General features: G+C 31.6%; 3 protein-coding genes across 3 annotated transcripts; all 3 read left to right on the top strand.

The window, feature by feature from the left end:
- The first annotated feature begins 2,288 nt into the window (after positions 1–2,288).
- On the top strand, positions 2,289–2,774 carry LOC124914580 (auxin-induced protein 15A-like). The gene has a single exon (XM_047455160.1). The coding sequence runs from the start codon at positions 2,320–2,322 to the stop codon at positions 2,620–2,622; it is 303 nt and encodes a 100-aa protein (XP_047311116.1). The 5' UTR covers positions 2,289–2,319; the 3' UTR covers positions 2,623–2,774.
- A 6,130-nt stretch (positions 2,775–8,904) lies between these two features.
- LOC124914579 (auxin-induced protein 15A-like) lies at positions 8,905–9,395 on the top strand. Its single transcript, XM_047455159.1, has one exon. The coding sequence runs from the start codon at positions 8,924–8,926 to the stop codon at positions 9,227–9,229; it is 306 nt and encodes a 101-aa protein (XP_047311115.1). The 5' UTR covers positions 8,905–8,923; the 3' UTR covers positions 9,230–9,395.
- A 6,126-nt stretch (positions 9,396–15,521) lies between these two features.
- LOC124914578 (auxin-induced protein 15A-like) lies at positions 15,522–16,136 on the top strand. The gene has a single exon (XM_047455158.1). It carries the CDS (start codon positions 15,690–15,692, stop codon positions 15,996–15,998), a length of 309 nt encoding a protein of 102 aa, XP_047311114.1. The 5' UTR covers positions 15,522–15,689; the 3' UTR covers positions 15,999–16,136.
- The last annotated feature ends 6,326 nt before the right edge of the window (positions 16,137–22,462 follow it).

A 22,462-nucleotide genomic window follows, 5' to 3' on the forward strand; every position in this document is an offset into this window, starting at 1 on the left:
GGGCATCACATGGATTTATATGCTTTGCCAAATGAAGAAACACCCACAAAATCTAATGTTCATGGAGAAACTTATCTTGATTGTCCACTATCAAAGTGCCAAAGATTTTGGGGCCTTCTTAAGATTATATAGAAAAGTAACTCAAAAGGAGTCAAGACCAAAACATTGCACAATATGGTACATCTCCTTTTAAATCTCCAAACAAAATCAAAGTGTTTTCTCACATTAAGATTATCCTATTGATTATTTTTGATCATGTAAACAAAGGGTTTTATGTGCTGAACAACTTTGAGTCATATATGCATATTGTAGGGATCTGGCTTTTGTGATTCTGAGCCTTGGATAAATATATATATCTAATATTCAATCATGAAACAAGAACATTTAAAAAAATATATTAATCCTTATCCAAATATTTCCCACAATTAGCTGACTCATCTCATTTTTTTCTAAGGATAAGTGGATAATGTAATTTGGTTAGTTGACCCCATTTTCCAAGGGTTAGGAGAACAAACACATTATGATAATCTATTATATAGCCTAATAAATATTAGTTTAACATACCCTTGGAATATCATAATTTTAATCAAAACAAAACTTGTGATATGTTATAATAATGGTCTTCTGAATTGTTCTTAAACCATCCCAAGACATCTGAGACTCTGTCCTAGGATGATGAAATGGCCACATCTTCCACAAATTTCTTTTATGGTTACTTTTCCATTTCCCATTTCCTTGCTTGTTTGTGGTGTTTGTATTTTAATTGTTCTTAATTTGATTTGTTTATGTATCTTATCATCTTGGTAGATTTTTTTTTTTTTATCTTAATGTCTTTTTATATTTTTTAATTCATGTCAGATTCATTTTGAAAAATATTAACTTTTCATTAAAAACATGCAAATCGTGATCAAACGTGACTAGAGTGAGAAAAAATAAAAAACATAAAAAATTTAAATGTTAATAAGATTGAAAAATTCTTATCCCCGTACAAGTCTCCAATTTTCGGATTGAACGCATGTAACATGAATCTTTTGAGATGATCACCCTAATTTTTTCTACGAAAACTTCTATTTCTTTCTAGATCGTCCACCACATGATGGGAGGTATTGATTTTTATTTGTCCACAATTTTCGAATTGAACACGTGTAACATGAATCCTTTGAGACGATCACTATAATTTTTTCCTATGAAAACTTTTATTTTTTTTCTAGATCATCCACCACATGATGGGAGGGTTTGATTTTTCTTCGTCCACAATGTTTTTCTTAGCCAGTCAATCCATTTGACCCAAAAATTGACGATATTTGTTGTAGTTTTCCATTTAAAATGTAGAAGGTTTTGCAAAGAGTCCACATGCTCTTGTTAAGGTCGCAATGAAGAAAAATACGGTCAATGAATTCTCTACTCTTTAAACAAATACTGCATTCGCTAGCCCGATAATATCTTTTCCTTTTTCAGTTTGTTAGATGTCAAGACTTTTTCATGCATAACTTTATAGTCAAATAACGAGATTTTTGTTAAAATTTTTGTTTTACATATTTCCAAGGAAACTTGGATGGACACTTTTGGAGGGACGCACAATATATGTAGTTAGTCTGGGAGAGTCGGTCAGAGAAAACTTGTCGTGTCTGTCTTCTGATGAATCGAAATATGGGCTAGAGTATCCAAGAGGCGAGCTCATCTCCCCTTCTTTCCGATGTAAAGTCGTCTAAGAAAAGCAGAATGCCATTTTAGTCTCTTTCTTACTATGGATCTCTAAAAGGTCCCAGAAGGAGACTTAGGTGCCACATATCATTCTAGAAAGTCACCGTGAAAATGAGAAGAGGCAAGATTTTTCAATGCTTTAGTGATACAACCTAAGTTAGATTCATGAATCAAATGAACAGTGAGCTGAGAATTAATTTCAAAAGCAAATCATATTGTCTTAGGGGTCCTGTAATCCACACAGATTGGGAGGGTGGATTAATGTCTTAGTCTAAGTTCAATGGTCATTCTTGAAGATACAAATCAATTGAAATGATGGAATAATTGATTACTTTATACACATGGATATGTAAACATTGTTGTTTTTATCTGGAAAACAGGTAGCTGAAAAGCATAGTTTCAGCACCAAAGAAAAGAAAGTGGTGGTAGGACATGGAACAATGCCCATGTGATTCTCTCTCTACTAATTTTCCCACTATGCATGTCTTCTGTCAACTTTCCTCATTCTTCTTTTCACTAAGGCTACTTCCATATATAATCATGCACTTCCATATGTCCATTTCAATCAAAACCCAACCCAACCCAACTCTTAATCCTTAAACAAATTGTCTGATAATGGGTATTAGGTCACTTACTCAGGCCAAGCAGAAGCTGCAAAGAACTCTGTCTCCAAGAATCAGCAGAGCTGTTTCATGGGGATCATCGGATGTTCCAAAAGGCCATTTTCCTGTTTATGTTGGAAAAACGAATAAGAGGTTTGTGATACCCATTTCTTATTTAAGCCATCCCATGTTCCAGGAATTGTTGCATTGGACCGAGGAAGAATTTGGTTTCGATCATCTGATGGGCGGACTCACCATCCCTTGCAGCGAGGATTACTTTGTCACCCTCACCTCCCTGTTGAGCTCTTCTTCGTGACATTTTTTCTTCTTTCTGTTTCTTGGTGGCCATGGGACTGCAGAGTGGAAGAGTTCAGGCAGTTAATGAGCTGTCAACCTTTAGTTTGTAGCCATATTCCCATGATGAAATATGCCATTGTAAATGAATTCTTTGACAATTGAATTGTTCTGCTCAACTCAAAAAAAGGAAACTATATCAGTACTATTTATAAAGAGTGTATTCATGTGGAAATAGTCTTGCCTAATATAACAAATGTATCTGATCGATTATCATTAAGAACATCCTAAGTTGAAGAGGGACATGACTGTAGGTTTGTGTTAGCGACCAAAAATTATGAAGAAGAAAAAAAATAATTTTAACGAGTATTATTTATTTTATTTAATTCAGGGAAGGTTAGTGTCACATATCATGAGGATATTGCAGTGAATGATTGACGACTCGTAAATATGAAATTATACACACAATTATGTTTTTGGTACCTCCTTGGTTTGAGCTGTGATGACTTGATTACATGCTCGATTGTGGGCTTGTAGCTCTTGGGAATTTTTAAGGCTAGGTTCTTCTCTCCATAGATACTGAATATGTTTTAGACTTCTTAATATGTTGCGATATGCTGGTGATTCAATATCCAATTTATGTGTTACTTTGTCTTAGAAAATGATCCGTTTTGAGGTTTCAACTTGAATACTTGACATATTTGCAGAATACATGTCTTAGTCAAAGAATAGAATTCTTGGTGGGCCTGAAATGCATACCTTTAACTGTCATGGTCATTCCCTGGAGTTTAAGAATTGCAAAGTGACTATACAACTACCAAAAAACAATACAAACTTGTTAGAGTAAGAAATGCAATTTGGTCAAGCTATTTGAAGGAAGTTTCAGTCTCTTTTATGAGATTTTTCTTTTGTTTACATCTACTTTGGCTTCTTGAGTATGATTCTTCATCAAATAAAACTAAGCTACTCTAAACTTGAAGATTGGAATTTCTTCATATGTTAGACAAACTATGCATATTTGGGATTACTAAGCATTTATATAATTGGTTACATAATTGAAATATGCACCTTGTCACAAACTTTTGATATCCTGTACCTATGCATCTTTAACAAACTATAGGTATCTGCAAATGGTAAAAGAACTGAAATTCCATGATAGGGCATTTAATTTCTAAGAATTCTTCATATTTGGTTGAAGTGCCATTCAATATACTCGACCAAGATAAGGAATTATATAAGTGAGAGAGATTATGCTATAAGAAAGAGATTCAAATTTTGATATTCTTCATGTAAAAGAAGTATGATACATGCTTATACATTGTATAACTCTCAATGTCATGAATGTACAGTTGAAGCTGATACTGAAACCAAAATTGTTGAGACGATGAACAATGGCAATATGTATAGTTGAAGTTTTTTGGAGATAGCTAATTTCATGAACAATGGAATTTTGTGAAGCTTGGAGTTGCAGCCCTATTAGTATGAAAGAGAGAAAATATTGACAAATAGATTAGAGAAAGAGGGTCCACAGAAAGGTACAGACATGAGGGCATCACATGGATTTATATGCTTTGCCAAATGAAGATACCAATACCCACAAAGTCTAATGTTTATGCAGAAACATATCTTGATCATCCACTATCAAAGTGCCGAAGATTTGGGGTCCTTCTTAAGATTGTTCAGAAAAGAATCTCAAAAGAAATCAAAGAAAACATGATGCAGAATGGTACAATCAAAGGTCAACGGGTTCAATCCTCCTTTAAAACGCGTTAACTTTAAATAGACGTGTCATAGTTGTGGGGTTAAGGCTAGTCCTCAATATTAAAAAAAAAAAAAAAAGAATGGTACACCACTATTAAATCTCCAAAGTAAAGCAAAATGTTTTCTCATATTAGATTATCCTGTTGATTATTTTGATTATACAAAGAGCTTTATTTTGTGACTTTGAGTATTTGGCCTGAATATACTTTTGAGCTCAAATTACTAGCATTAGCCACAGACTCATTCATGGCTTCTTAGCTTTTGTCATGAATGTCCTTCAAGATAAGGCAATTATATACTGTAAGCTGTAGGGTACTTTTGTAGAGTCAAATATACATATTGTAAGCTGTAGGGCTCTGCCTTTGTGATTATAACCAGTTGGATAAGTATATCTAATGTCCAATCATGGGAACAAGAACTTTTTTTAAAAATTCAATTTTTATTCATATATTTCCCATAATCAGCTGTCTTCCCATTCTTTTTAGGTTAAGTGGATAATGCAATTTGGTTTGGTTGACCCCATTTTTCAAGAGTTAGGAGAACAAACACATGATGATAATCTATTATATTACATAATAAATATTAGTTTAACATACCTTCAATTTCATAATTTTAATCAAAACAAAACTTGTGATATGTCATAAACTAATAATTATTTTGCTTAACCATCCCAAGATATCTGAGACTCTGACCTAGAATGATTCCCAAACAACTCCCATACTAACTTAACTTTCTTGCCTCAAGTGTTTGATCTTAACTGTTCTAAATTTTATTTGTTCACTGCATCTTATTTTGGTAAAAAAAAATGCATGGCTTGAGGAATCCTTGTTTCTTTTACTAGATGGCCGAGTTAATAGCATTCCAACTTTTTTCTTGGCTACAAATATGAGAGTGGTGAAAATGTTCATAAAGCAATTGAGAGAAAAGCCAGATTCACATTAAGGAGACTGTGTGGTGAAGTGAAGTTGTTTAAAGATCATACCCCCTTGCCAAAGCTATAAAATCCTGAGTTTTGGGGCAAACATCATCTCCATTAATTTTCAAATAATATGCCCAAACTGTAATAAACAATGAGACTACCATCAAAATAAACTAGTGTAGTACAAATATTAATTTCATTTTGTAACATTTTAAAGTTATTCCAAAACAAGCACTCTAGTATATATACTCAATTCATATCAATATGCAGCGTTGGTTCAACTGAGCACAAACAAACTTTGTAGATTGTTTCTTTATAAATATTTATAATTTTGTTTATGATATCTCTTGTTGTCAACTGCCAAAATCAGATTTAGCGAAAAGCGAGATAAAGATGATAAATTGTCCAGAAAAAAAGAAATTTAATTCTTATCAATGTTCATCTTTTAAATACAATGTGATTGGTAAGTACAATGATTTAAGTTATATTGTTTGGCAAACTGGAGTTCACTCAGAAAAAAAGTAGAAATCCAATATTGCTGTGATCAATCTTTGTTGTCATTCAAGTTAGAATTCTTCATGTTAGTTGGGAGATTCTGCATTTTGGAGGCTTCTTCATGGACATGTCAAGCTGCGGGTTATGCCAATGAAGGTTTCTTCTCTGCAAGGGATAGTCAGACCGCCCATTGGATGATCAAATCCGAATTCTTCTTCTGCTTGTCTTAACAAGCTCTGGAATGAAGGATGGTTTAGATATGATATTGGGACTATGTGGCGTTTTCTCTCTTCTTCTCCCACATAAATGGCAAGATATCCTTTGGGTACTTGGGAAGTTGTTGAAGTAGAAAGAACCCTTCTAATTGTATTCTTGGCTTGAATGATGATCGGAAAACGAATAATTCCCATTGTTGATAGGATTGCTTTCTGTTAGAAGAGATGGGATTTTGATGTTGGAAGAACTGAACAAGGTAATGAAAAGAATGAGTTTCGATGATCTAAGCTATGAAAGTTGAAGAGGTATATAATGAGAAAGAGTAGGGTTGCTTTCATGGATAAAATGGTCCATTTAGAATAATAACAGGACATGGTGCATCACATGGAGTTGTCCATGATAAGTAAAATAGTAGTACTACAACAAAGAACATGTGTGAGGCCCACTCTTGTTTCCTACATCAAAATGGCAGATTGATGCTAAAGAAGACGCTCCAAATGGGTTTTAGTTAGCTAAATCAAGCAAGTAAAGATCACATGGCTTTGTCTTTGGTTGATTACTTCTTAAAACTTTCATGAACAGTGGACTTTTGTGAACCTTGAAGTTGGAACTTGGAACCCCCTGTAGTATGAAAAGATTTTCAGATAAAGAAGAGAGATCCACAGAAGATTGACAAATAGGCTTAGAGAAAGAGGGTCCACAGAAAGACACAAGACATGAGGGCATCACATGGATTTATATGCTTTTCCAAATGAAGATACCAATACCCACAGCATCTAATATTTTTGGAGAGAAACTTATTTTATTCATCCACTATCAAAGTGCCTAAGATTTGTGGGCCTTCTTAAGATTCTACAGAAAAGGATCTCTAAAGGAATGAAGACCAAGACATTATGCATAATGGTACATGTCCTTTTAAATCTCTAAACAAAACCAAAGTGTTTTCTCATATTAAATTATCCTGTTGATTATTTTGATCATGCAAACAAAGGGTTTAATTTTATGGGTTGGAGTATTTGCTTGAAAATTCACTAAAATCATTTTGAGCACAAACTATAGGCCATAATCACATAATGGTACCATGTATGTTTGTGTTATGGGTTACAAGTCGTTTGACTTAAACGACGCTAATAAACACGTAAACAAATCCCACACTATTTTTAAAAAAGTATAACGTTAATCACAGACTCCATGGATATTTAGCTGTTGTAATGTCATTCCAGAGAAGGCAAATTTCTTTGTTGACATGTTAAGGTTTGGAAAAAAAATCTGAGTACAACAGATACATATTGTATGGCTCTGAGTTTGTGATTCTGACCCGTTGGATAAGTAAGTATATCCAAATGTCCAATCATGGGTTCCAAAACATTATAAATAAATTAATAAATTTTTATCCAAATATATCCCCATAATAAGCTGTCATCTCATTTCTTTTTAGGATAAGTGCATAATCCATTTGGTTTAGTTACTCCCATTTACCAAGGGTTAGGAAAACATACACATGATGATAATCTATTATAAGTGTTTGCTTAACTTTAACATACCTTGGAAATTCATGATTTTGATCAAACCAAAACTTGTGATATGTTATAATAATGGTCATTCCTTCTGAATCATTCTTTTAGCTTGATAGCAAGGACGGATCTGCGTTGGGGATGTGCAAAAAAAAATAAAAAAATCACTAAAGTTTTATGTATCAATCATTTAAAAATAATAATAAGATTGTAGTATTATTGGTATAGTAGTTTTAAAAAAATTGTATATCTTGTTTTGGGTTCAATTCTCTTTAAATGCACGTTTTATGGATTTTTTTAGATTCCTAATTTTAATTTATGACTCCATCGCTTGAAGGTAATATACGAGTTAATTCTTACAGATTCCAAGACTCTATTGTATCTCCTCCTTTAGCCTAGCAACAAAAAGAGATGGATATCCTCAGCATTCCTGAGGTCTTGGGTTTAAGCCCGTCAGGCGACATGTTTGACACGTCTGGTTAAAATTATTGACTGTATTTACGGACTCTATGTTTAACCCACGGGAATTAATCGCACTACAAATGAGTTGCGGAACACAGCATTTAAAAAAAAAAACATTCCAAAGACATCTATGACTCTGTCTTAGACAACACCCAAGCAAGTGACATACTAAATATTTTGTTTTTGAAGGATAATTTTTAATAAAGAGAAATTATTGTAAATAATAGAAATATTAAAAAGAACTGAAAAAAGGAACAAAATCAAAGAAAAAAATTCCAATAAGTTTAAAGAATTTTCATCGTTTCATATTTCTTTTTTCTTGATAAATGCGTGTGAAGAGAATGATGATATCTTTCTTTCTAAATAGACCACCATATAATTAAGACGATTGACAATTTACATACTAACTTAACTTTTCTTGCTTCAAAAGTTCGATCTTAACTGTTCTTAATTATTTGATTTGTTCATGCATCATTCTTCTTTTTATCTGAGGTAGATTCAGGAATCAAATGAACAGTAAATAATGATATAGGCCGGCAGCTTAGAATTCATTTCCAAAAGCAAATCATATGATCTTAGGGGCCTTGACCTTGAGTCAATTTTGTGACCCACAAATTCATGTCTTAGTCTAAGTTCAATGCTTATTCTTAAGCATATGTCAATAGAAATGATGGAATACTTGATTACTTTATACACATGGATATATAAACACTGTTGTTTTTAACCATTTATTTATTTGTAGTTTCAGAACCAAAGAAATTAAAAGAAAGTGGTGGTAGGATCAGGCAACAATATCCATACCCATGTGATTGACTTTCTACTAATTTTCCTACTATCCATGTATTTTGTCAACTTTCCACACTATGGCTACTGCCATTGTATATATATAATCTTGCACTCCCAACTGTCCATATAAATCAAAACTAATCTTAATCAAATCTGGATTAATTCTTATAATGGGTATTAGATCACTTACTCAAGCCAAGCAGAAGCTGCAAAGAACTCTCTCGCCAAGAATCAACAAAGCCATTTCTTGGAGATCCACAGATGTTCCAAAAGGCCATTTTCCTGTTTATGTTGGGAAAACAAATAAGAGGTTTGTGATACCCATTTCGTATTTAAGCCATCCCATGTTCCAAGAATTGTTGCATTGGGCTGAGGAAGAATTTGGCTTCGATCATTTGATGGGAGGACTAACCATCCCTTGCAGTGAGGATTACTTTGTTAGCCTCATTTTCCTGTTGAATTCTTCTTCTTCATGAAAGTACATTTTCTTTCTTCTTTCTGTTTTTGGTGGCCATGGGGTTGCAGAGTAGGAGAGTACAGTTTTATAGACATATTCTCATGAAGAAATATGCCATTGTAAATGAATTATTTGACAATTGAATTGTTCTGCACAACTTAAAAAGAAAATTCTATTTGTAGCAATTATATTTAAGTTAAAAAGAGTTTGAACCTTTTTTAAATATAGAAAGTACTCAGTATTTTTGCATTTCAGGAAATAAATCTAACTATTGTTAGGAATGTATTAATAGAGAGATTGTCAAGGGATCTGCCATCCTCAAGACCATCAGATTCGGGGATTTCCTGCAATACACTTTATTATAAAAAAAATTATCTATACAAAAAATTGTAATAATCAAAATAATTTATATTATAAGTATTCATATTACTAAGAATTAACTTTAAAACAAGGGAAATGGGAAAAAGTGCCTTCTTTTGTCATTTTCTTTAATTCAACTTCAATCCTATAGTCATTGAGCTTGTTTACAGCGATTCTTCTCATGTCAGATTTAGACTTCACATTCAATGAATTCATTAACAATTGAAATTTTATCTATTTTAAATGGATAAACACCAAAAATCAAACCTCTGTGTCTAGGTTGAACGAACAACATGAAGAGGGAAGCAAAGTATGAAGCTATGAGCCAAATTGAATTGACAACGACTTTATAAAAACAAACATTGACAAATGCAGGAAAGCGATGAGTGGGTAGAGCCTGTTTTTGGTTTCAAAAAATCCATGGCTTCAGGAATCCTAGTTTCTTTTTGGGGATGGCGAAGTAGAGGGAATTTTAAGTTTTTTCTTGACTAAAAATATCAGAGTGGTGAAAATGTTCATAAAGAAATTGAGAGGAATCCAGTCTCCAGATTAACATTAAGGAGATTAGGTGGTGAAGTGAAGTTATTTAAAGATCACATCCCTTTGTCCAAAGCATAAAATCCAGAGTTTTGGGGCAAACATCATCTCCATTAGTATTCAAATAATATGCCCAAACTGTAATGACACAATGAGCCATAAGAAAATTATTCTAGTACAAATATTAAATTCATTCAGTCACATTATAAAAGTTATTCCTAAACAAAATCTCTAGTATGCTGAAATTCATATCAATATGCAGTGTTGGTTTAACTGAAGCACAAACAAACTTTGTAACTTGTTTCTTTATAAGTGTATGACTTTGTCCACTGCCAAAATCAGATTGCGCCAAAAGGGAGATAATGATGATAAATTGTCCGGAAAAATGAAATTTAATTCCTATCTATGTTAATCTTTTAAATACATTGTGACTGTCTAAGTACAATGATTTCTACTGGAAGTTCTATTATATTGCAAACTGGAGTTCACCCAAAACAGAAATAAAAAAGAAAAAGAAATCGGAAAATTGTTGTGATCAATCATTGATGTCATATAAGTTAGAAGTCTTCATATCAGTTATGAAATTCTGTGTTTTGGAGCTTCTTCATGGACAAGTCAAGCTGCGGGTTATGCCAATGAAGGTTTCTTCTCTGCAAGGGATTGTCAGACCGCCCATTGGATGATCAAATCCAAATTCTTCTTCTGCTTGTCTTAACAAGCTCTGGAATGAAGGATGGTTTAGATATGATATTGGAACTATGTGGCGTTTTCTCTCCTCTTCTCCCACATAAATGGCAATATATCCTTTGGGGACATGGGAAACTGTTGAAGTAGAAAGAACCCTTCTAATTGTACTCTTGGTTTGAATGATGGTCGGAAAACTAATAATTCCCATTGTGGAGAGGATTGCTTTCTGTTAGAAGAGATGGGATTTTGATGTTGGAAGAACTGAACAAGTGAAATGAAAAGAAAAGAAAGAGCTCTGATGATCTAAGCTATGAAAGTTGAAGATGTATATATGGAGAGAAGAGTGGGATTGCTTTCATGGATAAAAAAAAATGGTCCATTTAGAATAACATAGACATGGTGCATCACATGGAGTTGTCCATAATAACTAAAATAGTAGTACTACACCAGAGAATATGTGTGAGGCCCACTTTTCTGGCCTACATCAAAATGGAAGATTGATGCTAAAGGAGACACCTCAAATGGGTTTCAGTTAGTTAATCAAGCAAGTAAGGATCACATGGCTTTGTCTTTGGTTGATTACTTCTACTTCAATCTTTCATTAACAGTGGACTTTTTAGTGAAGCTTGGAGTTGGAGCCTTATTAGTATGAAAAGACCTACAGATAAATAAGAGAGAAAAGTTTGAGACTTAGAGAAAGAGGGTCCACAGAAAGGTACAAGACATGAGGGCATCACATGGATTTATCATTTATATTCTTTTCCATATGAAGATGCCAATACCCACAAAATCTAATGTTTATGGAGAGAAACTTATCTTGATAATCCACTATCAAAGTGCTTAAGATTTGTGGGCCTTCTTAAGATTCTACAAAAGGAATGAAGACCAAGACATTATGCATAATGTACATGCCCTTTCAAATCTCTAAACAAAACCATAGTGCTTTTACATATTAAATTATCCTGTTGATTATTTTGATCATGCAAACAAAGGTTTTATGTTGAAGTTTTTTCTTGAAAATTCACTAAAATCATTTTGAGCACAAACTACATAGATGCAATAATCATAGACTGGGGCAATGTATGTTTGAGTTCATTCATTGAATAACATTATAACTCTACAAAACCTTTCTGCCTAGGAATTTCTTTTATTTACATATCTATCTTCTATCTCCCAAGCAATTGACATACTAACTTAACTTTCTTGCCTCAAAGGAGCTTGACCTTAACTGTTCATAATTATTTGATTTGTTCATGCATCTTTGTTTTTTCTTTATTTTATCCAAGACAGATTCAGGAATCAAATGAACAGTAAGTTTAGAATTCATTTCCAAAAGAAAATCATATAATCTTAAGGGCCTTGACCTTGAGTCAACTTTGTGACCCACAAAGATTGGGAGAGGGGTGGGGTGGGGTTCATGTCTTAGTCTAAGTTCATTGCTTATTCTTATGGTGTAAGTTAATTGAAATGATGGAATGATTGATTACTTTATACACATGGATATGCAAACACTGTTGTTTTTATCTGGAAAACAGATTGCTGATTTTTATCCATTTATTTATTTGTAGCCACCCAATTAGTTGCATAGTTTCAGCACCAAAGAAAATAAAAGGAAGTGGTGATAATATCAGGCAACTATGTCTTCTGTCAACTTTCCTCATTCTAAGGCTACTGCCATTGAATATATAATATTGCACTCCCAAAGGTCGATTTAAATCAAAATCCTAAATCTTAATCAAATTTCTAGTATAACTAACATCTGGATTAATTTCTGATAATGGGTAGCTGCAAAGAACTCTCTCGCCAAGAATCAGCAGACCCATTTCTTGGGGATCCTCAGATGTTCCAAAAGACCATTTTCCTGTTTATGTTGGGAAAACAAATAAGAGGTTTGTGATACCCATTTCGTATTTAAGCCATCCCATGTTCCAGGAATTGTTACATTGGGCCGAGGAAGAATTTGGCTTCGATCGTCTAATGGGCGGACTCACCATCCCTTGCACTTAGGATTACTTTGTTAGCCTCACCTCCCTGTTGATTTCTTCTTCTTCTTCTTCATGAAGTACATTTTCTTTCTTCTTTCTGTTTTTTGTTGGCCAAGGGGTTACAGAGTAGGAGAGTTCAGCCTGTTAAGGAGCAGTCAACCTTCAAATGATGAAATGCCATTGTAAATGAATTCTTTGACATTTGAACTGTTCTGATCAACTTGCCAAAGATCTATCAAATGTTACAAGACTATTTTTACCAAAATAATTTATATTATAAATATTCATATTATTCTGAAGAAATGTTTAAAATTGTTAAATGTATTATTTTTATAAAAACATTATAGAAATAGTAAAATAAAATGAGAGAGAGATTCAACACTGTATTTAAAAGATTAATGTTATTAACATCATTAACATATCCCACACATAATATGTAGGCCTAAAAAAATCCAAAAATATACAAATACTAGATTCTTCAATCTTTCATGAACAGTGGACTGTGAATCATGGAGTTGGACTGTTGGAGCCATATAGTATGAAAAGACTTACAGATAAAGAAGAGAGATCCACAGAAGATTGACAAATAGACTTAGAGAATGAGTGTCCACAGAAAGACACAAGACATGAGGGCATCACATGGATATATGCTTTTCCAAATACCCACAAAATCTAATGTTTATAGAGAAAAACTTATCTTGATCATCCACTATCAAAGTGTCTAAGATTTGGGGACCTTATTAAGACTGTACTGAAAAGGATCTCAAAAGGAATGAAGACCAAGACATTTTGGGGAATTTAAGACCAAGACATTATGCATAATGGTACATCTCCTTTTTTTGTTTTTTTTTTAATGTCAACTTTTCATTAAAAAATATACAAGTTGCGTTCAAGCATTACTGATTTAATGTCAATAAGAAAGAAAGAAAGATGGGGAGGGGAGAAGAAAGAAAGAAAGAAAATATAAATGGAAACAAATTTAATGTCAAAAAGATCAAAAGATTCTCATGTACAGTTCTCCTTTTTCCAAATTGAAAAAAATACATTCAACATGAATCCTATGAAACGATCGACAAAACCAAAGTGTTTTCTCATATTAAATTATCTTGTTGATTATTTTGATTATTCAAACAAAGTGTTTTATTTTATAGCTTGTAGTATTTGCTTGAAAATTCACTACAATCATTTTGACCACAAACTACAGGCAATAATCACATATTGGGGCTACATCTGTTTGTGTTAAGGAATATAATAAAAATTTGTCAACGATTTATGGTCCTTTCTGAAGGACATTCTTAACTTTCAGTGGGTTATGCCAAACAGTGTTGCAGACTTTTGGGACCAATGGATTGGCTGGAGCAACGCAAAGTCATCAGTGTCATCAGTGCAGATTGGAAGCTCATTTCCCTAAATCATGTTGTGGACGATTTTGAAGGAACACAACAGAAGAACTTTTTAAAGGAAAGAGTTATGGGAAAAAAGATCAAAGGTTTCCTACTCCACACATTTGTATAAGTTAGAAAAAGGGGGTCCTGCACGAGACGAGACTATTTTGATCCGATAGGAATCTGATCTTATCTTTGTTGTTTCCTATTTTTTAGGCTTGTGTTCTTCTTTCTAATATAAAAGGTTGACCTTTTTCAAGATTCTTTGTGATTCTTTGTTGACATGTTATAGTTTGAAAAGAGTCAAAGATACATATTGTAGGGCTCTGACTTTGTGATTCTGACCCTTGGATATGTCCAATCATGGGTTCAAGAACATTATAGAAAACTGATCTTTATCCAATATCAGCTGTCATCCAATTCTTCTTTAGGATAAGTGGATAATGCAATTTGGTTTAGTTGACCCCATTTTCCAATGGTTAGGAGAACATACAGATGATGATAATCTATAGTATAATGAGTATTTGTTTAAGATACTTGGAGTTTCAAAATTTAATCAAAACAAAACTTGTGATATGTTATAATAAGGGTCATGTCTTTTGAACCGTTTTTTAGGCTTGATAGTAATATATGGGCTAGTTCTTAAACCATCCCCAGACATCCAAGACCTTGTTCTTGAATGATTCCTAATATTATAGATAAATCAGCAAATAAAATAGTTGAGGATATTCAGTAATTAAATCTTAACAACTCTAGAATGGAGCAGCAAATAAATAGTTGAAGATATTCAGCAATAAAATCTCAACTACCTTTTCTATTTCAGTTATTTTCTTTATATTGAAATATTGTAACTTGAGTTTATTCATTTAACTTCTTCTATTTTATCTTCTACTATCTCTGGCTTCTATCTCCCAAGCAAATGACATACTAACTTAACTTTTATGCCTCGAAATAGTTTGATCTTAACTGTTCTTAATTATTTGATTTGTTCTTGCAACTTTCTTTACTCTTTCTTTTTATCCAAAACAGATTCAGGAATCAAATGAACAGTGAGTTTAGATTTATTTCCAAAAGCAAATCATATGATCTTAGGGGCCTTGAGCTTGAGTCAAATTTGTGACCCACAAAGATTATGAGGGGGGATTCAGGTCTTAGTCTAAGTTCAATGCTTATCCTTAAAGATATAAGTCAATGGAATGATGAAATAATTGATTACTTTATACACATGGGTATGTAAACAATATGTTGTTTTTATCTGGAAAACAGATTTTATTTATTTAGTTGTAGCCACCCGATTAGTTGCATAGTTTCAGCACCATAGAAAATAAATGAAAGTGGTGGTAGTATTCAGGCAATAATACCCATGTGATTGTCTTTCTTCTACTAATTTCCCCACTATCCATGTATTTTTTTGTCAACTTTCCGCACTAAAAGACTACAGCCATTGTATATATATAATCTTGCACTCTCAACTGTCCATTTAAATCAAAACTAAATCTTAATCAAATCTGAGTTAATTCAGATAATGGGTATTAGATCACTTACTCAGGCCAAGCAGAAGCTGCAAAGAACTCTCTCGCCACGAATCAGCAAAGCCATTTCTTGGAGATCCACAGATGTTCCAAAAGGCCATTTTCCTGTTTATGTTGGGAAAACGAATAAGAGGTTTGTGATACCCATTTCATATTTAAGCCATCCCATGTTCCAGGAATTGTTACATTGGTCCGAGGAAGAATTTGGCTTCGATCATCTAATGGGCGGACTTACCATCCCCTGCACTGAGGATTACTTTGTTAGCCTCACCTCCATGTTGATTTTTTCTACTTCTTCATGAAGTACATTTTCTTTCTTCTTTCTGTTTTTTGGTGACCATGGGGTTGCATAGTAGAAGAGTTCAGGCTGTTAAGGAGCAGTCAACCTTTAAATGATGAAATGCAATTGTAAATGAATAGGTTGACAATTGAATTGTTTGGATCAACTTGGCAAAGACATTGTATATACTATAAATGTTACAACACTATTAGTATGAAGAAATGTTTAAAACTGTTAAATATATTAGTTTTACAAAAACATTATAGAAATAGTCAAACAAAATGAAAGAGAGACAACATTGTATTAAAAAGATTAATGTTATTAACATCATTAACATATCCCAAACATTATATATTGGCCTAAAAAAAGTCAAAACAAAAGATAAATATACTAGATTTGATGATTTTAATCAATCAAAAACAAAAGGTTGATTCATTCTCTATTATCATTATTAAAAAAATAACAATATAATTTCCGTTGGTTCCATCCCTACTTTCTTGTTTCCATTATAATTCTGGTATACATAATTCAGTTGGCCGAAGGCATTTTGGCAAGATGTCAGGGTCATGTCCAAGTTGTGCCAATTCATTATCTCCAAATCCAAGAACTTGGCCGCGGTTAGTCACTACGACAGTATGGTCATAACTCATAACCCGAGCTAACTTGAGAAATGTGGTGGGATTTTATAGGTATTCTACTGTATGACTTTCTTTTTGTGTCTAATAACCCCGGGCTACCAGACGACTTTCTACGAAACCCATAAAGGGAACCATCATCCATCAGAATAAACTTTTTAGTTTCGCTCAAATAGACCTATAATAGTTAATAATGTGAAACCAAAACAGAATCATTCAATTATGCATCAACTAAAATGCCAGTTAGTTAAGATAGTATATAAAAGAATCAGAACCTGTACAGCAATGCGGCTCATCAGGCAGCTCAGGAATGTTGGCCTGGTACTATCGACTTCCTCCTCTAATGAACTAAAAACTAAGTGTGTACCATGTATAAACCTTAATTTGAAAGAAAATAAAAATACAGTTAGATGGTTATTTTGGATTCTCAAAATTTTGCTTCTTCTCCTTAGACTTACCAGTCCATTAGAATCAATAGCTACAGCATCACCTGTTCCAGCAGAGACACTAACAATGTGAATACCTTCTTTTTTAAAGAACTGCATCACTCGAGGTCTTCTTTCAGACTTTCAGTATATGACTTTCCATAGTTAAATGAATACAAGGTGCCGTCACTAGTTAAAGCCAGGACGGTAGTTGTACCACATGAAACCTGAACTATACCCTCAAGTGGTTCTTTCATAGTATTGTCTTTTCGAGTGGCTCCTAAAAATAATTTTATCGATGTTTCTTCACCACTATGCAATAAATTATTCCTGCAAAAGTATGCGTGGCCATCTCTTGTCAAGAACGCGGTTGCATAATCACATACTTCAACCTGTAAAAGCAAAAAAAAGGTAAAAAATTATTGGCCTATTTGATTGGAAATTGTTTCTTTCAAGAGTAAACATGTTTGCATGGAATTCCCTTCAATCCTTTAACTAGCCTTGGTAACCCATAGCCCTGTACAGGCTGTATTCCATCACCATTTCCATGATATAATTTTAAATATGTTCCACATGTATAGAATGAATGAATGAATGGATATAGAAAATAATTACTGCTATAGAAATTACACCAATTATATTATCATATACCTGTCCTGACTGCGTAAGAAAAACAGTAAAAACCGTGGAGGTCGAGACCTGCACAACCTTGTCAGGAATCGCGAAGCCGATTAGAACTAGATGACTAACCATAATTGAAAAAATCTAATTTGAATATTTTTATTATTCAAAATCATTTTAGTAAATTTTGAATAAATATAAGAGAATTAATTTTTGAATTTCTTTATATATATGTATTAGATAAAAAAAAATATTTATATTCTCATCAAATTTTAAAAAATTTATATAGATATATAAATAACAAACTTAATAAGTAACAAATATATATATAATTTTACAAAGTTATTTATAATAATAAAATATTTAAAAGAAATAAATAATCAAATATATTTTTAAAAATAAAAAAAATAGAATTTTTTATTAAATGCATCTTATTTATATTTATATGTGACATGTAAAATTAAAGAGAGAAAAATGTTATTACTCTATTTATAAGATAATAGGTAAAATATCATATAATTGGTTATAAATATTTCTTTTTCCTATATATTACTATTCTATACTAATAAATTAATGAGGGAACGTTTTTAATTAATTATAATCATTATTTATTTTTATTTTAATCATTTTTATTAATAAAAATAACTTTTTCATTATATATATATATATATATATATTAAATTAAAAATATATATTCTTTTAAAATTATATAAATAATAATAAATTTAATATAACAAATATATATATATATATATATATATATATATATATATATATATATATATATATATATATATATATATATATATATATATATATATATATCGATTTCTTGAATGATATGGGACACCTAATAAGAAAATATGCAACATTTGTTTGAAGAGTGAATAATTGATTGATCATATTTTTTTTATTGTGACATTGTTAAGAGTATGTGAACTCTTATGCAGAACCTCCTTCATTTTCAATAGGTTACACCAATAAAATAGTCGACTTCTGGGTCAAATGAATTGAATGAAAATCTAGCAACAACAACGATTGAAAATGAAATCCTCTCATCATGTGGTGGACGATTTGGAATACGTTTGCTTCAATTCAAAAAGGGAGCTTGTACGAGATTAATTTTTTTTAATCTTATTGGCATTTAAAATTATTAAGTTATTTTGTTTTTTTCTTTTTTCCCTTCATTTTTAACGCATCTTGCGCTCTTTTTAATCAAAGTTAACATTTAAAAAAAGAAAGTTCTGCACATTCTCATATTTAGCTCACACAATGATATTAACTAAAATCAATAATACTCATTTAAATTTGAATCATTTTGACTTGATTATGAATCATGTATTTTTTCAATAAAATATCATTAGTTTTCTTATGATTCTATCTCTAATCTCTTTGTTAGAAAAAGAAAGTGCACAGAACATGTGTGAATGCTTAAAGATGGTAAGAGACATAACATTGGAAATACCAAAAAAACGATCATACATTTACATACCGGTATAACCAAATTCCAGAACTTATCACCGATTGAACTTCATCTACAAGAAATCAAGGAAATGAAAAATCAATTGAATTTTTTTGAAACAACGAAGTAAAGTATTAGAAAGAAAAACAAGAATCCAATACTTTAAAATTGGTGATAGAAACTCAAAGTTTTTTCACGTTAGCACAATAGGAAGAAGATAAATAAATCTCATCAATAAGATTAAAGATGCAAGAGATAATTATTGGTATTATTCACCATCAGAGATTGAAGACAAAATTACCAAGTTTACAAAGAATTATTCACTTCTAAAGAAACCAGAAACATAGATCTTGTCATGGATTGTATTGAAACAAGAGTTTAGAAGAGTGGAATGTTATTTAACCAAAGCCCCATCAAAAGAACTTAAAGAAGAGATCAAGAAAACAATATTTGACATGAAATCAAATAAAGCCCTAGGACCAGATTAACTCTCAAGACTTTATTATCAATACTTTTAAGAAATTTGGAAAGTGACATTGTCCAAGTAGTATCAAACTTTTTCATTGAATTGGTGATGCCAAATAAGATTAACTCTACCAACATATGTATTATTCGTATTATTCATATTCATATTCATATTATGAATTGTTTTTTTTTTGTTTCGTATTATTCATATTTGTCCATGTAAACAATATTAAATAGTTGTTTTTCAAAAATATTTATATAAATAAAAACATTAATTCAAACAATATTCATAAATAATATAGGTGTCTCATCTCAATACACTAATCAAGTCGGAGGGGAAAGGTGGTGGGGTAATATCACGATCATCTGCTCCTTCACGCGGTTGTCTCTAGCATAATCTCAATAATCTTACCCATTACTCAAAATTGACGCTTTGGCCTGGATTCAACCACACTGACTTGAATAGAACGTCCATTGAGGTCCTACAAGAACAAATTCACCATTCAACTTAAATGATTAGGACTCATGATGAGTAATGAATTTTTTTTTAGATAAATTATGACAATCTTTGTTATTTGTTTTTGATGGGTAATGAAAATTGTTTTAACCTATCAAAAATTGAAATGGAATAAAATGTGATAGTAAGAAGCTTTTGAAACTTACAGCTCCATTCAATGAATGGATTGCCTTTGAGTATATATGTTGGAGTTTACCTTGAAATTTCACTTGAATGGAATATACAAGAAAGAGATGTTTAATAATCTGTTAGAAAAAATTGAAGGGTGTGTGAGAGGATGGAAAACAAAACTTTTGTCTCAAGTAAGAAAAAGTTCTAATCAAATGTATTATTCAAAGTTTACCAAATTATCTAATGAATATCTTCAAATTCCCAATTTCGATTACTAAAAGAATTACAACAATGATTAATCAATTTTGGTGGAAAACTAAAAACGAAACTAAAGATATTTATTGGGTTAAATGGAAAAACATGATTAAAACAAAATGTAACATAGGAATAATTTTTAAGGATATCCAAAGTATGAACAAGGTGATGCTTGCAAAGCAAGCTTGGGGATTGACAAACAAACCTAAATCACTTTGGGCCAAAATACTTAAAAATTTATTTCCCAAACAAAACTTTTTAAAACTTAAGTAAGAGGGAAAACTCCTCATGGACATGGATGGAAAATCATTTCAGATAAGAATATCAAATTTTGAAAACATCAGTGATTTCCTTCACGTAACACTCTCCAAAATTCAAGTAATTGTTCACAACAATTTATCAAAAGATCTTTTCATTCAAGGAACTAAGACATGGGATAAAAAATTACAATTTATCAAAAGATCTTTTCATTCAAGGAACTAAGACATGGGATAAAAAATTATTAAAATCTTTTTCACTAGATAATTGCAACAAAGTTCAATCTCATTAGCAGAAATTTTCAAAATGATTTATTGTGCACAAAATGTCAATCTAAGCATTAAACAACTAGGCATGCTTTACTCGAATGCACTTTTGTTAAAAAAAATAGAAAAATCAAATATGCATACCACAAATCCTAACATAGCTAATTTCAATTTTCAGGATTTGATCCGTCACAACTTCAATAAAGATGACGAGCAAAATGAACATATTGCTCATCTTTGTTGACAAATTTTGAAAACAAGGAATAACTTTATTTTCAGAGAATACACAACGAACGTTGACAAAATTTTGAATCTAGTTGTACAAGAACACACTGCCTTCCAGAATATAATATATCTGAACTATCTACAACAACAAAAACTCGAACATAAGTTAAAATTTAGGTCTGGAATAACATATTTATTGCACATACCGACGCAATGATTAACAATGATGCAAAAATGAATACATAAACGAATAGGTTCATAGAACCAAAAATCTTACTACACATTGGATTGCAAAAAGACACAAAGATTATATTTTTTCTAAAGAGTCGACCGAACAAGATCTTAATATATTTTGTAAGAATAAAGAGAAGAGATTATATTGAATTATATATAGAGTTACATTTATTATGTATAATATATAGACATTAGATTAGACTTATAAAAAAACTAATATAATATAATATTGATCCATTTTCCAAAAATAAATATTAATATTATTACAATTTATCATATTATGATAATATCTTACAGATATATTATCTTTATATTATAACCTCCCTCCTCAAATATAAGATGGAAATAATTTGAACAACTTGAGGTTGAAGACGAGATGTTGAAATGTATGTATTCTTCCAGCTTTAGAAACTCGTTAGCTCCATCTCATTACATGATGGTAGTGTGTTGACTAATAAACCAGTGAAGAGGTAGATTTCCATGGACATTGAATATTGGGGTGAAACAACAATATAATGAACTCTAAAGTTACTCGTGAGTCTCGAGATCCATCCAACGACGGAATGACAGTGTGTTGCATAAAAGAAACCCAATGAAGAAGGTAAAATCCCATGGGCATAGAATGATGGGGTAAAACAACACCTAAAAAAAACATCCTAACGAAATGATGGCAATATGTTAACTAAATAACCAGTAAAGAAGTACATATAATTGGATTAAGACCGATAAAATATTGACATTGACTACTAAAATAAAACAATAACTAAAATCAAAACTTAGAGAATATGATTGTCGAAAAAATAAGAACATTAACAGAATTATTTGAAAGAAAAAATTATTAAAAAGTATATTAATAATTAATAGAGTTTTATTATAGCACTCCATCAATGGTTATTGATTGATGCAGCGGAAGACTAGATTTTGTAGCATAAGAATAAAGTTTTAGCTCTGATACCATATTAGAATAAAGATAAGAGATTGTATTCAATGATATATTTATATTAATACAACT

This window comes from Impatiens glandulifera, chromosome 9 (assembly GCF_907164915.1).
Source record: "Impatiens glandulifera chromosome 9, dImpGla2.1, whole genome shotgun sequence".
In the NCBI taxonomy this organism is placed as follows: domain Eukaryota; kingdom Viridiplantae; phylum Streptophyta; class Magnoliopsida; order Ericales; family Balsaminaceae; genus Impatiens; species Impatiens glandulifera.

Coding starts and splice junctions, on each gene's coding strand:
- LOC124914580 (XM_047455160.1), top strand. CDS start 2,320: ATGGGTATTAGGTCACTTACTCAGGCCAAGCAGAAGCTGCAAAGAACT.
- LOC124914579 (XM_047455159.1), top strand. CDS start 8,924: ATGGGTATTAGATCACTTACTCAAGCCAAGCAGAAGCTGCAAAGAACT.
- LOC124914578 (XM_047455158.1), top strand. CDS start 15,690: ATGGGTATTAGATCACTTACTCAGGCCAAGCAGAAGCTGCAAAGAACT.